Here is a 20,552-nt window from a genome sequence, read left to right as displayed (position 1 = left end):
TCTATGGCTGATTCATGTCAATGTATGACAAAACCCACTACAATATTGTAAAGTAATTAGCCTCCAACTAATAAAAATAAATGAAAAAAAAAATAAAAAAGAAATAACATTATTCCAATCTTATATAAATTCTTCCGGAGTATGAAAAAAAAGGCAACAATCTTGATATAACTGAGATTCTAAAGCTATTCAAAGATAGTATAAGAAAGAAAAGAGGTTACTTTTGCCCATAGATACATAAATCCTACACAAAATATTAGCAAATGAAATTTACAAGAGTGTCAAAGTGGACCAAAAAACACAACTCTCCTATATTGTCAGCAAGAAAACCACTTTAAATATAAATGTCATAATGGAATTTTTAATGACCAAGTTGGGTTTATACAAGAATGGTTTAACACTAGAAAGTCTATGCACACACTTTATCACATTAACATACTAAAGGAGAAAAATCATATAAACTCACAAAATGAGGAAAAGTTATTTGTTAAGATTCAAAATTCATTCATGATTAAAATATATAAAATATTCTATAGTAAAATAAGTATCGAAGGGTACTTCTTGACCTGAAAAAAAGTATATGCCAAAAATTATTAGCAAATATTACTTTTAAGGGTAAAAAATAAAATTACAAGCATTACTTTTAGAAGGAGGAAAATTGATACTATGGCTGCTTTTGTTCAACATTGTACCAGAGCATTTAACCAACAGAGTGGGACAAGAAAATGATTTAAGAAGTAAAAAGATTAAAAAAGAAGAAACAAAACTGTTATCATACATAGGCAATATGATTGTCCACATAGAAAGTCCCAACTGTATACAGAAAAACAAACACAAAAACCACCAATATATAATAAATGAGAAAACAATGAGGTGGCTCAATATGAGTTCAATATATCAAACTTAACTGCATTACTAAACACTAGCAAGAAGTGAAACTGAGTTCCCTGAAAATTTAGTTCCTTTGCCGAGTTTAGGATTTATCTCTCTATTCGAAATGTTATTCCTTTTCTTGTCCCATACCTGTTCTTCTCAGGATTGAGAAGTATCAAAGAAAAGGGGGGACTGAAACAGAGAAGGACCCTGTGGGGTCTCCCAGGTGTAAATTTGTTCCATTTCCCCCATTGTTTGTTTGTAAGAAATAAACTTCATTCAGCTTCCTTGACCTTCCATGAGTTCTGAAGCACAGATTCAAACAGCTGCTAACCAGAGAAGGGAAGGAATACAGTAACAAAGGAGGAACAGTCAAAAAAACAATAGTGCAGTGTCCTGGTTCCTTCTCAAGAAATATACATTATATATAACAGTATCTTTGAGTTCTTCTGTAGGAACTAAGGCCCCCACCCACATGGAGGATGCTAACTTTGGGCTGAGCACAAGCTTCCTGGAACACCACCTTGGTACCTAACCACCAACCAACCAGAAGAAAGTCTGCACACAGTGGAAGATGATACTCTGAAAGTGAAAGTCTCTCAGTCGTGTCTGACTCTTTGCGACCCCAAGGGCTGTAGCCTGCCAGGCTCCTCTGTCCATGGGATTCTCCAGGCAAGAATACTACAGTAGGTAGCCATTCCCTCTCCAGGGGATCTTCCCAACCCAGGGATTGAACCCAGGTGCAGGCAGATTCTTTACCATCTGGGCCACCAGGGAAGCCCAGAGACTTTGACCCCCTCCTCAAATGATTCTCCCTTTAAAAAACTTTCATGGACAAGCCAGATTTTTAGAATTGGTTTTGGGGCACAAATTCATACAAAGCTGTTATATTAAAATTATGTAGATTTGGTATAGGGACCAATAGACTATAACAGAGAACTCAGAAACACATACACACATATAGGAATACTCAGCATGTGACAGAGATGTCATCAGATCACTGATGAAAGAATACTTATTCAACAAAACAGGCTGAGATAACTAGTGGTTCTTATGAATAAAGATTAAATTGAATCTTTGTCCCTCACCATACATAAAAAAATAATTCCAAATGGAACAGAGACTTAAATATGAAAGATAAAACCAGAACTGTTGAAGAAACTATAAAAGAACACCTTCATGACTTCAAGGTTGGGAAGGATTTTTTAAGCAAAAAACAAACTGTGTTAATCATTAATGATAAGATACAGACAACTATGAAGGGGATCAGAGTATCTCACTTTAACATAAGGATTATTTTGAGTTGAAGGCAACTAAGAAACAGCAGATGCAAGAAAAGGTCTCTTCCTTCCCCCTTTTGCCTAAGTGAAAGAAAGTGTTATTCGCTTAGTCATCTCTGACTCTTTGCGATCCCATGAACTGTAACCCACCAGGCTCTTCTGTCCATGGGATTCTCCAGGCAAGAATATGAATACTGGAGTGGGTGGCCATTCCCTTCTTCACGAGATCTTCCTGACCTAGGGATCGAGTCCAGGGCTTCTGCATTGCAGGCAGATTCTTTACCATCTGAGCCACCAGGGAAGCCCCTTGCCTAAAGGAAGGGTATAAATTTCCCCTTATGACAGCTTCCCCTCCTATCTCCAGGTGGAAGAGAGCCATCAGACACTCATCACCCTAGAAACTGCTGAGGCTGAGACGCTTGCAGACGGAGAGTCACAGGATACAGAGAGGGAAGAAAGCCATGTGAAATCAGGCAGGACCCTGTAAGGCTCCTGAGCACTGTTTGGAGAGAACAGACTCCAGCCTTCATGACCTTTGCTGAGTCCCAAAGGGCAGATTCAAACAACTGCTAATAGGTAATGGAGGGGATGGAGAGACCAGGGAGCAGCAGCCAAAAAACAACAGGGCAGGTGTTGCCGAAATCTTGGCTCTCCTGCACCAGAAATACAGACAGTTATGGAGGAGAAAGAGTGACTTCACTACTTTGCCAGGCAAAGGGGGAACACAGTAGGCTAGTGCCCCTCAAGAACTCCACCCCGTCCCCTCCCCCCTCCCCCCAACCCTGGTGAGTCGGGAAAGGTTTTACAGTCAGAGTATATGATAAGGATCAAGGCATTAACACTCTTATATTCCTTCTTCTGCAAAGTTTCAAAGGGTGGGATTGCTGACAAGATTAGGGTGTATGCAGGTGGTCTAGTCCCCTAATCTTGATGAGCCTCTCTGGTCCTTTAATCTCACCTCAAGTGGTTTCCCTGCAGTTTTTCCCTTGATTAGCAACTGCTCTGTAGTTTGGAACTGAAAGCCACAGAGGCTGGAGTCTTGCCTATAAGAAATGGGGGACAAAATGGGCTCTGTGTCCAGGTGCCCCATGAGGCCCTGCTCAGCATCACAGGGACTTCCCTGGTGGTCCAGGGGTTAAGAGACCTTGCTTCCACTGCAGAGCAGCGGGGTGTGGGGCAGGATCCTGGATCCACCTTAAAGGCTACACATAACAATACTTTGAAGTCTTTGGCAGAACTGAAACACCCAATAAATGGAAGATGTTAACTACTTGATGAATCATTCTTCTTTCCAGAGAAGGTCACAGTTTGAAAACCTCTTTGAGAACCACAGAACCTCATCAGCAGACCACCTGAGGTGAGAATGAAGGAGTACATGCTCTGCACGCACCCTGATCTTTACCAGCAACCCAGTCCTTGAACCACTGGTATCAAGTTAGTCAATCAGTTCAGTTGCTCAGTTGTGTCCAACTCTTTGCAATCCTGTGGACTGCAGCACACCAGGCTTCCCTGTATATCACTGACTCCCAGAGCTTGCTCAAACTCACGTCCATTGAATCAGTGATGCCATCCAACCATCTCATCCTCCATCATACCCTTGTCCCACCTTCAATCTTTCCCAGCATAGGGGTCTTTTCCAATGAGTCACTTCTTCAAATCAGGTGGCCAAAGTATTGGAGCTTCAGTTTCTGCATCAGTCCTTCCAATGAATATTCAAAATGGATTTCCTTTAGGATGGACTGGTTGGATCTCCTTGCAGCCCAAGGGACTCTCAAGAGTCTTCTCCAACACCACAGTTCAAAAGCATCAATTCTTCAGTGCTCAGCTTTCTTTATGGTCCAACTCTCACATTCATACATGACTACGGGAAAAACCATAGCTTTGACTAGACAGGCCTTTGTCGGCAAAGTAATGTCTCTGCTTTTTAATATGCTGTCTAGGTTGGTCACAGCTTATAGCTTTTTTCCCAAGAGGCAAGCATCTTTTAATTTCATGCAGTGATTTTGGAGACCAAGAAAATAAAGTCTGTCATTGTTTCCATTATTTCCCCATCTATTTGCCATGAAATGATGGGACCAGAAGCCATCATCTTAGCTCTTTGAATGTTGAGTTTTAAGCCAACTTTTTTACTTTCCTCTTTCACTTTCATCAAGAGGCTCTTTAGTTCCTCCGCACTTTCTGCCATAAGGGTGGTATCATCTGCATATCTGAGGTTATTGACATTTCTCCCTGCAATCTTGATTCCAACTTGTGCTTCATCCAGCCCAGCATTTCACATGATGTACTCTTCACAAAAGTTAAATAGCAGGATGACAATATACAACCTTGCTATACTCCTTTCCCAATTTGTAACCAGTCTGTTGTTCCATGTCCAGTCTAACTGCTGCTTTATGACCTGCATACAGATTTCTCAGGAGGCAGGTCAGGTGGTCTGGTAGTCCCACCTCTTGAAGAATTTTCCACAGTTTATTGTGATCCACACAGTCAAAGGCTTTAGCATAGTCAATAAAGCAAAGTAGCTAATCTTCTGGAACTCTCGTGCTTTTCAATGATCCAACGGATATTGGCAATTTAATCTTTGGTTCCTCTGCCTTTTCTAAAACCAACTTGAACACCTGGAAGTTCACGGTTCGTGTACCATTGAAGCCTGGCTTGGAGAATTTTGAGCATTAATTTGCTAGTGTATGAGATGAGTGCAAGTGTGTGGTAGTGTGAACATTCTTTGGCATTGCCCTTCTTTGGGATTGGAATGAAAACTGACCTTTTCCAGTCCTGTGGCCACTGCTAAGTTTTCCAAGTTTGCTGGCATATTGAGTGTGGCACTTTCACAGCATCATCTTTTAGGATTTGAAATAGCTCAACTGGAATTCCATCACCTCCACTAGCTTTGTTCTTAGTAATGCGTCATAAGGCCCACTTGACTTCTCATTCCAGGATGTCTGGCTCTACGTGAGTGATCACACCATCATGGTTATCTGGGTCATGAAGATCTCTTTTGTATAGTTCTTTTGTGTATTCTTGCCACCTCTTCTTCATCTCTTCTGCTTCTGTTAGGTCAACACCATTTCTGTCCTTTATTGAGCCCATCTTTGCATGAAATACTCCCTTGGTATCTCTAATTTTCTTGAAGAGATCTCTAGTCTTTCCCATTCAATTGTTTTTCTCTATTTCTTTGCATTGATCACTGAGGAAGGCTTTCTTATCTCTGCTTGTATTCTTTGAAACTCTGCATTCAAATGGGTATATCTTTCCTTTTCTCCTTTGCCTTTTGCTTCTCTTCTTTTCTCACCTATTTGTAAGGCCTCCTCAGACAACCATTTTGCCTTTTTGCATTTCTTTCTCTTGGGGATGGTCTTGATCACTGCCTCCTGTACAATGTCACAAACCTCTGTCCATAGTTCTTCAGGCACTCTATCAGATTTAATCCCTTGAATCTATTTGTCACTTCCACTGTATAATAATAAGGGATTTGATTTACTGCATACCTGAATGGTCTAGTGGTTTTCCCTACTTTCTTCAATTTAAGTCTGAATGGCAATATGGAGTTCATGATCTGAGCCACAGTCAGCTCCCAGTCTTGTTTTTGCTGACTGTATAGAGCTTCTCCATCTTTGGCTGCAAAGAATATAATCAATCTGATTTCAGTATTGACCATCTGGTGATGTCCCTGTGTAGAGTCTTCTCTTGTGTTTTTGGAAGACAGTGTTTGCTATGACCAGTGCATTCTCTTGGCAAACTCTATTAGCCTGTGCCCTGCTTCATTCTGTACTCCAAGGCCAAATCTGCCTGTTACTCCAGGTGTTTCTTGACTTCCTACTTTTGCACTCCAATCCCCTATAATGAAAAGGAGACTTCCCTGGCAGCTCAGATGGTAAAGCATCTGCCTACAATGAGGGAGACTTGGGTTCAATCCCTAGGTTGGGAAGATCCTCTACAGAAGGAAATGGCAACCCACTCCAGTACTCTTGGCTGGAAAATCCCATGGATAGAGGGGCATGGTGGTCCACAGTCCTTGGGGTCACAAAGAATCAGACATGACTGAGCAACTTCACTTCACTTCATAATGAAAAGGACATCTTTTTGGGGTGTTAGTGCTAGAAGGTCTTGTAGGTCTTCATAGAACCCTTCAACTTCAGCTTCTTCAGCATTACTGGTTGGGTCACAGACTTGGATTACTGTGTCACTGAATTGTTTGCCTTGGAAATGAAGAGATCATTCTGTCATTTTTGAGATTTTAACCAAGTACTGCATTTCAGACTCTCTTGTTGACTATGAGGGCTACTCCATTTCTTCTAAGGGATTCTTGCCCACAATAGTAGATATAATGGTCATTTGTATTAAATTTGCCCGTTCCGGTCCATTTTAGTTCACTGATTCCTAAAATGTCAATGTTCAATCTTGCCATCTCCTGCTTGACCACTTCTAATTTCCCATTCTCAACACCCTCTTTTATTTTTAGCTCAGAATGGTATTTCAACCATTTTGCGGACTTAGTTTTTCTGGGTCTCTCTCATGTATACATGTTAAACTGTTTGAATATCTTCTGTTAAAAAAATAGCAAATTAAAACTTGAAAATAAAAAAGCAATTCATGAGCACATTTTCAATTATATCAAAACCAAAAACCAACAAAAAACCTAGGAAAAAGTCATAGTCCATCAACAGATAGCATCACAAACACATAAACTCATGTTGTTTCTTGATGGCATGATAAATTCAGAGAGCCCAGACCACTTGGTTTATGATCCTTTGGCTACAGACATCCTGACTCTCAAAACTACAATTTAAGAAATGTCACAGAGGGAATTCCCTGGTTGCCCAATGGTTAGGGCTTGGTATTTTCACTTCCATGGCCTGGGTTCAATCCCTGGTTGGGGAGCTAAGATCCTGCAAGCCAAGTGGTGTGGCTGAAAAAATAAAAAATAATTTAAAACTCACCTATAAGTAAAAGTAAAAGTGCTCTGATTTAGTCATCACTTTATATAAAATTAAATATTTGAGGTATATTAAAGGCTGGAGTCCAGACTTGTAAGCTCAACTCTCAGTTCAATTCTCAGTGCCTTTTCATCTGACCTAGTGTAGCCCTATGAGGGAATGTAAACTTGGCCCTCTATGTGGTCTAAACTAGTCAGAACTACAATGTGCCACAGCAGGGGCCAGTTTCTATTAAAAAAAAAAACCACAAATATGTGTGTACACCATTAAACTACTTCTTAACCTCACATCAGTTTTTTAAAAATATTATTTAGCAATTTAAAGTTAAGAATAGTCATTTAACAAAATTTTGATTTTTCTAAAGGCCAGCGACTAAGTTGCTTTTATGTAATCCAATAGCACTGTATTCATCTCCTTCCAAAATCATGCATAAGCACACAGCAATTTTCTCAGCTAATAGTACTGATTAACTCCTATTACTGGCAGATTTAACAATGCATCTGTAGTCTTTTACAAATGACTTGAACTAGTAAATGTAACTGTGTATCACCTGTGTAAAAGGTCAACAGGATAATCTGAATTTGTTAGGGGAAGCACACTGACTGACCACCTACCACCCTGGCCAGGCACCATAGTTACTATTTGTAATGAGTTGTTTTAGGACAGGAGGTCCTAGTAAGGAACACAGAAGGAATAAGCCACCACCAAACAGAAGACTTTGGGAAAGGCCAAAAGGAGACACCACCTCCCAGAATCCTTCTTGCTGGCATCCTCTTGGCTGAACAATGCATGCACCTCTAGAAAGGACTCTGAGTCAGAATGATTGGTCAAAGACAACAGGGAAACTAACCCTATCACCATGAAACCTAAGACTGCAAGCCATGTGGCAGAGCAGTTCTCCTGGGTTCCTTTACCCTACTGCTCTCTGCCCAGGCGCCCCTTTCCAATAAAATCTTTGCTTTGCCAGTATGTGCGTCTCCTTGGACAATTCATTTCCAAGTTTTAGACAAGAGCCCACTTCTGGGCCCTGGAAAGGGTCCCCCCTTCCTGCAACAAATTCATACAATATGGGACGTTTTAGCACTTCAGCACCAGATATAATTTGGAACTGCCTTTGCTTTCTGCCTGAATACAACCAAGCAGGTTATAAACTCTGGGGTGTAAGCGCATTTTTCTGGAGACAACATCTATAACTCTCAAAGATGTTCAAAGGGGTTGGTGATCCCAGAAAACTCAAGGCTCACAGCATTTAAAAAAGCTGTCTTCCCAGAAATAAACCCACGCACTAAAGGCCAATTAATCTGTGACAAGGAGCTAAGAATACACAGTGGAGAAAAGAGTCTCTTCCATAAGTGGTGCTATGAAAACTGGACAGCTACATGAAAACGAATGAAATTAAAGCATTCTCTTATACCATATGCAGTAATACTCAAAATGTATTAAATCCTAAATGTAAAACTGGATACCATGAAATTCCTAGAGGAAAAACACAGGCAGAACACTGTTTGACATACTTCACAGCAGTTTTTTTTTTTGATCCTTCTCCCAAAACAAAGGAAATAAAAAGCAAAAATAAATGAATGGGACCTAATTAAACTGAAAAGCTTTTGCACAAATGGTACTGTTAAATGGAAGAAAAACTTTACAAATGATATGACTAAGAAGGGGTTAATATCCAACATATATAAACAGTCCATTCAACTTGATATCAAAAAACCAAACAACCTGATTTTAAAATGGAGCAGAACTGAACAGATATTTTTCCAAAGAAGAAATGCAGACTGCCAGCAAGCACATGAAAATATGCTCAACATTGCTAATCACCAGAGAAATGGAAATTAAAATCACAATGAGATACCATCACAGACATGTCAGAATGGCTATCGTCAGAAAGAACACAATAACAAACATTGGCGAGGACTAGAGAAAGGGAAATCCCTGTACACAGTTGGTGAACTGATGCAGCCACTATGGAAAACAGTATGGCAGGTTCTCAAAAAACTAAAAATAGAACTACCAAGTGCCCCAGCAATTCTACTCCTGGGTATATATTTAAACAAAACACTAATTCAACAGAAGAATGGATAAAGAAGATGTGATGCAAGTACAATGGAAAACTACTCAGTGGCAAAAAAGAATGAAAATTTGCCATTTCCAATATGGACGATTTGGAGGGCATTATGCTAAGTGAAATAAGTCAGAGAAAGGCAAATACTATATATCACTTATATGTGGAATCTAAATACAACCAGGAAATATAATAAAAAAGCTGACTCACACATACAGAAAACAAACTAGCAGGATAACTGCAGAGAGAGGGAAGGGGGAGGGGCAATATAAAAATATAGGATTAAGAGACACAAACTACTCAGTTGCAAATAAACTACAAGAATATTTTATAAAACAGAGGGAATACAGCAAAGGAGTATAACCTTTAAAAATTGTGAATCACTATTTTGTACACCAATAATTTATGTAGTGTTACGTATAAACTAGACTTCAATGAAAAATAAATTACTTATCTAAAAAAAAAAAACCCTCTCTTCAACCACGTGGAATTAATCACCCGGAGGTGGCTTCCGGTTCAGCTCACAGCTAATCGCTCCTCCGGGCCGCCCACACTCCCCACGCAGTCCTCCCAGACACGACTTGCAGCAGAGGTCGCTGCGTCGCCATCACCGCGCCCCTGCGCCTCGCCCAGCCCGCTCTCAGCGCGCCGGCGCCGACGGAAGGGGCGGGGCGAAGACAGGGCGGGGCCTGGAGGCAGGCGGTCGGCAAGGCCGCGGGGAGGGGGGCGGGGAGGGAGGAGCCGCGCTGACGTACAGGTAACTGCGCCCCTGCCGGGGCAGCTGTGACCCCGGCCCGCGCCCCCTTCTGTTGCTTCATCGCGCGCACGTGGGAAATGCAGGAGCGGCGAGCTCCTCTCCCCCGGCTGCGCTCCCGCCAGGTCTCCGCGTGAGTGTCTCGCGTCCTGCCCCGGCCCGGCCAGCTCGGGACGCCCTGTGGACCCCGGGGGCCAAGGCTATCCGCTCCTGGGTCTGACTGCTCCTGCTGGCTGCAGACGCAGACTGCAAGCTCGAGGACTCTGGTGTCCAGTTTCCCTTGACCTTGAGAACCTGCGAAGGTGCGCAGCCCGAGGGGGTAGGGAGGCAGCGAGGGGAACATGACCTTGTCTCAGCAATTTGTCAGCCTCAGAGCCAAGAGACTTTTAGTTGCAATTGACCTAAAAGCAGTTCAGTCAGGTTCTCCATTCGGAGTAGCTAACAGACTTAGGAACGTGGAGCGATTCCAAGTGTCCCGCGGGTTCAGGACAGAGTCGCCTCTGCATTCCAGTCGTTGCTCTTCTTACAGACTTTTGTTAGTTCACAGATGTTCTATCTCGCCTGAAGATCTCGGTCAAAACCACCTTCAGGCTTCCTGCTGCGATCATCCCTTTATGTCCACGCTGTCGCGCCAAAGAAATCTTTTTAAAAGCACTACTGTCGGATCACTTCCCTACCTAAAATCTTTCTGTAACTCTCACGCTCTCTGGATAAGTCCACGCTTTGATATGGAAGGCTCCTGGCGATCTAACCTCTTACCTGTCAACCGAGCCCCACCTTTGCTCTTCATTCTAATGCACCGATTCTTTTGCTGTGCTTTCACTTCACAGTATTTAATCAAGCACTTAACCACGTGCCAGGCACTATTCTGGGCACTTAGGCTTGAGCAGAGGAAAAAAGCACCGGTGAACAGTTTATATTCTACTAGCAGAGTCATTAAAAAAAAACAACCAGAAAACCAGTAAATTATATAACATGATAGCAGATAATGCTATGATGGAAGAAAGTAGAACAGGGGAGATTGGGAGGACAAGATACCTGTTAAATGGAGTTGGAATGAGTAGACTTCACTGAGTTAAAAATGAGTTATCCCTGCAGATAACCTGGACTAAGGGTGTAGTAGGGCATCTGGAACAAAGGAGTCTACCCAGAAGTTTGCCTGTTGTGTATGAGGATCTTCAGGAAGGAGCTGAGTAAGCAAGAGTAAGAGAGGCGGGAGATGAGGTCAGAGAGGAAATGGAGGGGCCAGATCACACAGGGCCTATAGGGCAAGGGAGGGAGTTTGCTTTTTCAGTGCTTTTGTAGGATTGTGAGGGAAGGAGAGACATGATACAAATTCCTTTTTAAAAGAGTCACTGTGACTGACTGCTGTATGGAGAACAGACTGTGATAGAGCCTTGGTAGTAACCCTGATGATAGACAGAGGCCTGAATCTGTGGGAACGGTGAAAGGGAAACCAAATGTTTTGGTTTTGGAGATAAGCCAACATGATTTCCCAACATAATGGATCTGAGTGGGGGGAAAGAGTCAAGAGTGACTGGAAACTTTCCTTCTCAGGAACTAGAAGGGTAGAGTTACTATTAACTGAAATGGGGATGGCTGCAGCTAGAGCAGATTTGGGATTGGAGATATATCAGAGTTTGTTTCAGGGCCAATTAACAGTGAAGTCCCTGTTATGTATCCAAATGGATACATCGAATAGGCAGTCAGATACTATGTCAGGATCCCCAAGACCACCTCTGGGTTCACTGATTTCACTGGGGAGACTCAACAGGACTCAGCTATGGGTCATGGCTATGATTTACAACAGCAAAATGATACAACCTGCAAGGTTCAAGATGCCTGGGACAAAGTCTAGAGGAAACCAGGTACAGTCTTCCAAGAGGCCTCTCGCAGTGGAGCATACAGGACATGTGGCATGACAGCACCTCAATGCCTCAGGAAACTATTTCCTAGTTAGTGGGTCTCCAGGCCCTTTCTTTCTCTGCTAGCTAATGAATCTATTAAGAAGAAGATGTGAAAGGGGGTAGAATGCAGATCTGTACAATTTGCTCATTCCTAGCTCTGATTTGCTGCAGTTGGATGTTGAAAGTTTAGAGACTTACTCTGGGTTTTATAAAGTGATGATCTGGTATCCTTGGCAAAGTCCATTATTGTAAGCTTGTAATAATGTATGTCAGTAGACAGTGTTTCTTGTTCTGAGATTTTTTTTTTTTTTCTAAAATCATTAAGGGCGTTCCCTGGTGGCCTAGTGGTTAGGATTCTGGACTTTTCGCTGCTGGGGCTCAGGTTTAATCCCTGGTCGGGGAACTGAGATCCTGCAAGCCGCACGACATAGCCGAAGGGGGGGGGAAGCACTGAGCAGTCAGTACCCAAGCTAATTTGGGGGAGTCAGAAGAGTGGAACCTGTGTTTTCACATGTCCTAGCAGCCAGTTTGACCTTCATGACCGTCCTATGAGGTCAGCACATTAAGTACAGCCAGAAGACTCACCGGGTACAGGATGCATGGCCTTGGTTCACGTGGACCAACATGGCCTTTCGAAGGAGGGAACATAGTATCAGCTGTAACGTGTTGAGGGTGCGTATGGTTTATGTAGTAAGAATGCCAAGATAGCACACTTGTGAGGTAAAACTGAACTGTCTGTTTCAGGTAGTATGTGCCATGGCCATGACTAGTGTCAGACTGCCCAGCAGCGTTTTAAGAAAGTCAGATGCCTGGATTGGACTCTGCAGGGCACTGCGAGGGACACCTTCACATAAAGGCTGTGCTTCCTGGAATCGATACTTGTATTTGTCTAGTGCCAACTCAAATGCATCAAATTATAAAACAGTCCTCCATAACATTTTCTCACTGAGACTCCCAGGGCTTTTAATATCTCCAGAATATATTTTCCCATTTTCCATAAGACTCAAAAGTAATATAAGCTCTAAAAAATCCACTAAAAAGACTCTACAAAAAGTGGAAGATGAAGGGGACTCTGATGAAGAGAGGGACCATAATGAGATGAGTGAGCTAGAAGAGGAGCCCAAGGACAACCCCAGTGAGGTCAAAGACTATAAAGACCTGGACAAAGTAGTACAGTCTTTCCGGTATGACGTTATCCTGAAGACGGGCCTAGATGTCGGAAGGAAGTAAGTATGTGCGTTTTCATACAAAATCACTCGTCTTCTTGGTTGTTTTAAAGCAGCGTTACCAATCACATGGCTCATATTACAGTGAAGGGTAACCACAGATGTAAAAGAATCTTATAGGAACCTGGTCCAATTATTTCATTTTATGGATGAAAAAACTAATTCCCAAAGAAGTCAAATGACTGCCTGCAAATCCCATGTGCCCTATTTCCTTGACTCTAAGACACAGTCAACTGTAAGATGAACCACTGATGTAAAAACAGCTTCTTGAGGAAAAAAGGAATCACCATGTTAGATGTATACAGCAAGCATAGAATGCATCTGGGTTTCATAAATGCTGCATGAGATGGTATCTCTTAGAAGCAGCATAACGAGGTGGTTAAAACTGCAGGCTTTGTATCCAGACTACTGGGGCTTTAATCCTGGCTCTCTGTGACCTTGGACAAGCTACTTATAATCTCTGTGCAATTCCCTCATCTGTAAAATAAGGGTAATAGAACTGGCTTTAGAAGGTGGTGGCTAGGATTAAATAAGTCAGTCTATTTTTCTTTTTTTTTCAGTCTGTTTTTCTATAGCATTTATAACAATGTGTGGCATATGGGTTCTCAATATATGTTAGCTATGATGATGAAAATACTGTGTGTGTTCATATATATAGTGCATGGAGATATTAAGCGTAACCTTCAAGGTTTCTTTAATCTCATTGTTTCTTTGCTAGACCTATTATATAATAATAGTGATCTTCACTGTTCATTCATTCCTTTAGCAATCATTGTGTGCATACTGCATGCAAAGAAAGAACTGTCGTATGAATAAGAAATTAAGATTCCTTTGTCTAATTTGTACCTTTATGTCCTAATTTAATGGCATAGTTTAATTTTTTAATACACGAAACTTAAAGACTTATAAAGATGACTCTGAGCCCATAGTCACCCTCATCAGGACTTGAATGTTCTCTAAAATCTGACAGGCTCATTAAGGGCCTCCCTGTCTCTCACATAGTAGTAGCTAGTACTGTTATTAGGAAAACCTCCAACATCAGTCACCAGGAGTCTGAGTGTTAAGACGAAAGTGCACTCATTTTTGTCTGTATCCTGCCTTGGTCTAGTTGCCCCACTGATTAAATTCAGAGAGATCACCAGTGGCTGGATTGGCATTTCCCCAGCCTCAGTGCAGATCAGCGGAGGGTTTCTTAACAGCCTCACCATAGGTGTGGTAACTGGTTTCTCTCTCAGAGCACATGAGGGGAAGGTAGCACCCACTCATTTTGACTGTCGTGGATCAAGGAGCTATCACCCACGTGGAGTCCCAGTAGAGCGCTGCTTGCCTGCCATCTCGCTCTAGCAGATCTTTGCAGCAGCCGCATCCACTTAGCACTGCCCTTTGGTCTCCCTGTTTAGATTCATATGGGAGCAGTTGACTTTCACTTTCCCAGTGCCCAGAATGGAGATTTTATGGGGAGGCCGGTCACATATTTTTCTCAAAATTATAAAATTGTTTTGAATATATTTCTATTTTAAAGTGCTTTGACTTTTTTTTTAAGCAAAGTGGAAGATGCATTCTACAAAGGTGAACTCAGGCTGAATGGGGAAAAACTATGGAAGAAAAGCAGAACGGTAAGATATTATGACAACTGAATATTTTTGTGTGTTCTGTACTCAGTTAACGCCTTTCCCAATTTCCCTTGGGGCTCCTTCCTTGGGGCATCAGTGGCTCCTCAGGTATGTCTGTCTTACCACCTCTAAGGTCTCCCTCAGGTCTTCAGTCACACAGACCACTTGCTCTTTGTAGCCATAATGACTTTGAGATGAAGCTTCCTCTTTTTCTTTAAAATTTTAAGACAAGTCACTATCAGAACTGGAAAAAAATCTATTAATTAAACTTCTTAAGTTATTAATGTTGGCCCATCAGGCCAAAAAAAAAACATTTGATCCATGTAGAGGTCTCTCTGGCCTGCTGTAACCTGAGCAGATGTGCGATTCTGTTCAGCTCAGCAGAAGTACCTGCTGGTTACAGTGCTCTTGTGTGCAGGGCAGCCATCAAAAAGAAGGTTCCATATTTCCTTAGCTCTATTGATGCTGTTGTTTTATGACAGAATCATTCATGTGTTACAAGAAAATGAATTTCTAGTATCTGATGTTATAATAAATGATATATATTCTTAGAAAAATGTATTTTTGTAAAAATAAGTTACATATATACATATATCTAGAATTAAAATATTAATACTAGTGTTATTTATCTTTGGGCATTGTGAGTTATATATTCATGTGTGTTTTCTTCTGAATTTTTTATGAGTATGTTTCACTTTCATAATTGGGAAAAATAATGATAGTAAAAGTTAACAAGACAGTTTTATTTTTTTTTTTTATTTTTCCTTAAAAATATTTTATTATGAAACATAGTAAGAGTAATGTCAAACAAGACAGTTTTAAAAAGTATATATATGGCAGAGACCCTTAAAAAGTGTGGCAGACGCTGACCCTTGAGGCATTGGCAGAAGTAATCTAACTCACAGTGTCCAGGGAATAAATGTTCCAGCAGAGTTAGACACACTTTTGAAGGTTTTTATTTTAGCTTCTCTCGTATTTCAAAGCAACCCTGGGATTGGAGAACGTGCACTGCATCCCATCCCTGGGACATGGGAGGTGTGAGCCATCAGCGTGGACCTAGGTGGGCCCGGAGGCTGTCTTCAGAGGCCCTGATTCCTGTGCTCAGAGTGGTTCTTGCAGCTGGGTGAACTGAAGGGGGGATCCCCAGTGCTTGTCTTGGCCACCAAGTCTCAAGGCCCCTGTCCCACTGAAGGCACCCACCCTGGCAGGTTCAGATTATGGGTGTCAGCCCTTGCTCCGTGAGCTACAGGAAGTCAGGCACTCCAGACAGGCATCTGGACATCAAGTCCTTCTTGTCCCTTAATTGCTTTTTCCTGCATAGCCCAGCCCCCTCTCGCCAGCCGCAGCGTTCCAAAGACAAGACCTGTTCTTGGCGCAGGATGCCTCTGCCAGGGCCTCATTTGCAGACACCACAGATCTATTTTTCTCCCTCTGCTTTGAGATATTGTTAACTACAGTCTAATTGCTGCTTCTTCATTCTGCCTTGGGTGTTCTATTGTCTTGGCTGCCTTCCAGATTTCTCCTGAGGGTCAGCAAAGGAAGGGCCCAGTATTAACACACGGCTGCCTTGTTACTAGGAGGCCTGGTAGCCATAGTAACTGCAGCTAAGGGGAGATTGGAAATGTAGATACTTGGAACAGCCCCTAATCCCAGTCAGTCTTGCTTTGTGTCTGCCATGCCGTCTCCCACAGTTGAAGGGAATGAAGAACACCTCCCCTTCCGTGGCCTGCTCCGTGGGGCTTGTGCCCAGCTGCTAAGGATACATACGGGTTGACTTTTCTCTGTATATCCTTTTATACCTTTTACATCTTGTATCATGTGCATTAATGTATTCCTTTAAAAAGGAATTTTAATGACTCAGAGTTATGCCTAAAAAGGTAAAGCAGAGTTCCCAAGCCTTGTATTTCTGAACATTCTGATGCCTATATAGGTTGGCCACATGGTCATTTTTTTTTAAAAATGAAACCCAGCAGAACTTCAGGAGAATTGACTACCCCCTGCCCCTGTGTCTGGCCCAGATGATGCCCTCATACCCACAAAGAGAAGCAGTCATCATGCCTCGCTGTGGTGTTAATCTCTCTGCTTCTCAGCCCAGAGGGGAGAAAGTTAATGGTTTAAAATAAGCCCTTTGAGTTTTGGGCTTCCCAAATCCACCTGCAATGCAGGAGACCCCAGTTTGATTCCTGGGTCGGGTATTCTTGGGCTTCCCTTGTGGCTCAGCTGGTAAAGAATCTGCCTGCAATGCAGGAGACCTGGGTTCAATCCCTGGGTTGGGAAGATCCCCTGGAGAAGCGAAAGGCTACCCACTCCAGTATTCTGGCCTGGAGAAGTCCATGGACTGTATAGTCCATGGGGTTTCGAAGAGTCGGACACGACTGAGGGACTTTCACTTCACTTGTGAGTTTTACATCCAGCTGCCAGGATTGACCAGTGTGGCGTCGTGGTGAGCAGGTGTGCGTTTCCACGCTGTTGACTGAGTATTGGGCCTATGGATGTCTTGAGTAGGTCGCTTGCCCTAGTGAAGTACAGATATTCCAACAGCATGAGGTTAGGATCGCCTTAGGGAATATTCATTGGAAAATGCAGTAAACATGAGCATTTGGCATGATGGCTTCTTAAACAGAAGCCCCCAAGCAACCTTTTAAACAGGTACCTATGCCCACTTAAGGGTCCATGGCCCACACATGAGGGTCCCTCTCTGTCTTTCTGTCCTGCCTCTTCACCCCTGCAGTGGTGAGTGGTCTGAGATGGCCTCTGGTCACCCTGGATTGTGTTGTGTAGAAGCCGCATATTGCACCTGGGTCAGTTTAGCCCCTTCCTGAGTCGCTGGGCAGATCCCCTGGAATACTGAGCTGCCAGGACCCAGTGTCTGTCTTGGGCTGTTTGCACCCTGGCAGCACTAATGTGACTGCCCCCAAGGGCATGTCCTGCACTCGCTCAAGCCAGAGCTCCTATCTGGATAAAAATGGGTTTGACCTCAGCCCTTTTAACCCAGGTCAGCATCCTCTTTTCTGGGGCATTCCATCCTGTTCGTGGAGTCCTGTCTCTTCTTGATGATGTGTCATCCCTGGGGCTAGCCAGTGCTGGAAAGCAGTTTCTTTACTTCCATTTCTTAAAGAGATACAGCTGTTGTTTTACTGTGATGAATTTCCAACAAATTATGCCCTGTACGCAATGATGTAGCTTATCTGGGTTGAAATCAATGAATGTGTTATACTGAAAATTGTCTTCTCAGTGCCTGTAAGTAATTACTGTGTTCATACTCTCTAAGATTGTTTTTTGCCATTATTACCAAAATAAATGCTTCCATTCAAGTGCTCCCTTAAGTCATGCAATAAGGTTGAAAACCAAAGCCACAAAGGACCCATCCTCAAGTAGCTAGCTGTCTCAGACTGAAGGAGGGACACTGGTCCACGTTGAGCCACATGGGTTTGAGGCACTAAGATTAGTGACTGTTTCAAAGGAGTACCTGCCCCCGGGGAGTGGTTCTCTAGGGAAAACTCAAACTAGAGATGTTTGCATTGGCCTGCATTTCCCAAAATGACAGCTCTGTTTTCTTTTTAATTTTCAGGTGAAAGTGGGAGATACATTGGATCTTCTCATTGGAGAGGATAAAGAAGCAGAAACAGAGACAGTGATGAGGATTGTCCTGAAAAAAGTGCTGGAGGAGAAGACCAGCAGTGAGAAGTACAGGGTGGTGTTACGACGGTGGAAAAAGTTACAATTGCCTAAAAAGAGTATGCTCAAATAAATGGATTGCTTTTCAGTGAGAAAGCTGCTTTCTAGTGGTGCATGAAGGGGCCAGGTTCAAAAGAAGATGTTTTTATTAAAATAAAGTCCTCCCATCATTTGTAGAAGATACTGAGCCGTTTTGTGCAAGTCAGGATCTGCATCATGGCTCTTGAAGATGCTTCCCTTGGACTGGATTTCCCTCCCAGGCTTGATTTACTTGCTTTTTGACCTCATGAGCAAGAGTGAGATTTGTAATGAATGAACTAAGCTCAGAGACGGTTTACATGATCAGCCCACTGTTTCTCAGGTTAAAAGCCTCTGGAGGCAGAGTAAAATAAACTGACCTTGTTCTTAGTGTCTTTATTTCAGTTTTATCCCCGTCGACCAGCTTCCCTGGGTTCGGGCTTAAGGCAAAACCAAGCTGAGTCCAGGTCTCCTTCCTCTCCTTAGGGCAGCAGCACTGGGAGACCCCCTTTCTCCATTGACCTTTCTCAGTTACCAGCGTGTTGGCCTTAGTTCCCTTCAGTTTGTCTCCAGAGGTCTGGATACAAATATTAGTTGGTCCAACTAATTCCAAATGGTTTCGTTCGGGCCCATTTAAAATTAACTGTTTAGGTCAAGGGTTTGATAGGCAAAGGCAGCCAGAGGCCTTTTGTCTGACACACAAGCACGGCTTATACATTTTTAGAGAGTTGGTTTTTTTAAAAAAAAGAGAGGGAAATATATAACAGAGACCTTATGTAGCCCACAAAGCCTAAAATATTTACATTGACTCTTTACAGAAAGAATGTAATGACCCTTTCTGGTTTAAGCTGATGGTGTACTTTTCAGCTGAAAATAGGAAATACACAGATTTTTTTATCAGCAAAGAGAATAAAGCATCAGAGGCCAATTATTTTAATTGTCAAGACAGTGTTGTAAAAGGGACTGAAAAAACAGCAGTCATAGAAAGAACACACATAATACACATCATCTAAGAAAAGGGCATCCACAGAAATAAACTGGTTTGCAGATTCTCAGGAGCAGTTTCCTAGCACTGGAAGGATCGGCTCAAATAGGAGACTTGTTAGACTACGTCATGTAAAAAGACTTTGTTGGGGTCCATTTATCTGCCCTCCAGAAATTCTTGAGAATTCAGGTTAACTGACAGAAGGGAAACTTCTATAGCCCAAAGAAAGCAGTGTGATGTTTGGGCCCGTGAGTCTGGTAGCCTTATCAGCTCAGATTTCAGAAAACTCAGGAAAAATTGATTTTTATTTGAAAGCTTAAATAAACTCCCAGGAAGAAATAATAAATACTCTGCAGTGTAACAGAAGGAATTTTCCCATTTTACCATTTGTTAATTATGTTTTTACATCAGTAAAACTAATTAATACAATTAATTTCAACATGAGTTAGAGTTTTAATTTAGGAGATTGTAGTAATGACCATGATTCTCTTCACATCCCCGTGCCTTTCTTCCACTCTTTCCCACCCTCTCTCCCTCCTTTTTTTTTTGTTGGGAGGAGGAGGGTGGAAGTGAAGTAGAAAAGGATAGCTTTATTGCTTTGCCAGACAAACGGGGACCCAGTGGGCTAATGCCCTCTAAACCAAATGTCCCAACTTGGGGACTATAATGACAAGTTTTATAGTAAAACAGTCTCTTCTCTTGATCGCTCTTTGGAAAGTAATAGAAAGCTGAAGATCTCTTGAATGGTGAGGGGCAGCATGACCTAGTGATATGTCAGGGGTCCTGGTTTTTAGGCTCTTGCCTGTACCAAATTGGGTTACCTTGGTCATACTCTGGCCTTAACCTCTCTTGAGCTTCAGCTTCCTCACAGGTCAGAAGGGTATTGGCATACTAATTTCCTTACCTTGTCAAGTCTTCTAAAGAGGAAGAAAGTTAAAATGTGTTGTGTGAGACCGGATGAGCTGATAGTATTAATAGCTAGAAAGCAGCAAGGGCCATTTGAAAGGCTTTTTTCACTCTGTTGGTAATTAAGTCCCCCAACTTAGCTGGTAGGATTTGCCCCATTCCAGGCTTCTCTGTTTTTGCAAATCAACATTAAGAAAAAAGACATCTGATGGTAGAGAATGTTGATTTGGTCATAGCAAGTGTCAAAACCTGATCTCTCATAGTTATCGATAGCACAAGGGACCTGGAACATATTTATGAAAGAGCAGAA

General features: G+C 42.4%; 1 protein-coding gene across 6 annotated transcripts; it reads left to right on the top strand.

Moving 5' to 3' along the window:
• Positions 1-9,853: 9,853 nt before the first annotated feature.
• MTRES1 (mitochondrial transcription rescue factor 1) lies at positions 9,854-18,744 on the top strand. 6 transcript variants are annotated; one of them, XM_020892373.2, is made up of 4 exons: positions 9,854-9,912; positions 12,561-13,042; positions 14,586-14,658; positions 18,227-18,744. In XM_020892373.2, the coding sequence occupies exons 2-4, from the start codon at positions 12,573-12,575 to the stop codon at positions 18,404-18,406; spliced, it is 723 nt and encodes a 240-aa protein (XP_020748032.2). In that variant the 5' UTR covers positions 9,854-9,912; positions 12,561-12,572; the 3' UTR covers positions 18,407-18,744. The 6 variants fall into 6 exon arrangements, with proteins under 6 accessions (XP_020748032.2, XP_020748036.2, XP_020748035.2 ...); XM_020892377.2 differs by having other exon boundaries at positions 9,855-10,042; positions 12,565-13,042; XM_020892376.2 differs by having other exon boundaries at positions 9,855-10,042.
• Positions 18,745-20,552: the final 1,808 nt, after the last annotated feature.

Source organism: Odocoileus virginianus, chromosome 19 (genome assembly GCF_023699985.2).
Source record: "Odocoileus virginianus isolate 20LAN1187 ecotype Illinois chromosome 19, Ovbor_1.2, whole genome shotgun sequence".
Lineage (NCBI taxonomy): Eukaryota > Metazoa > Chordata > Mammalia > Artiodactyla > Cervidae > Odocoileus > Odocoileus virginianus.
Note: the sequence above shows the minus strand (reverse complement) of the source record. Positions and strands in the feature narration are given on the sequence as shown.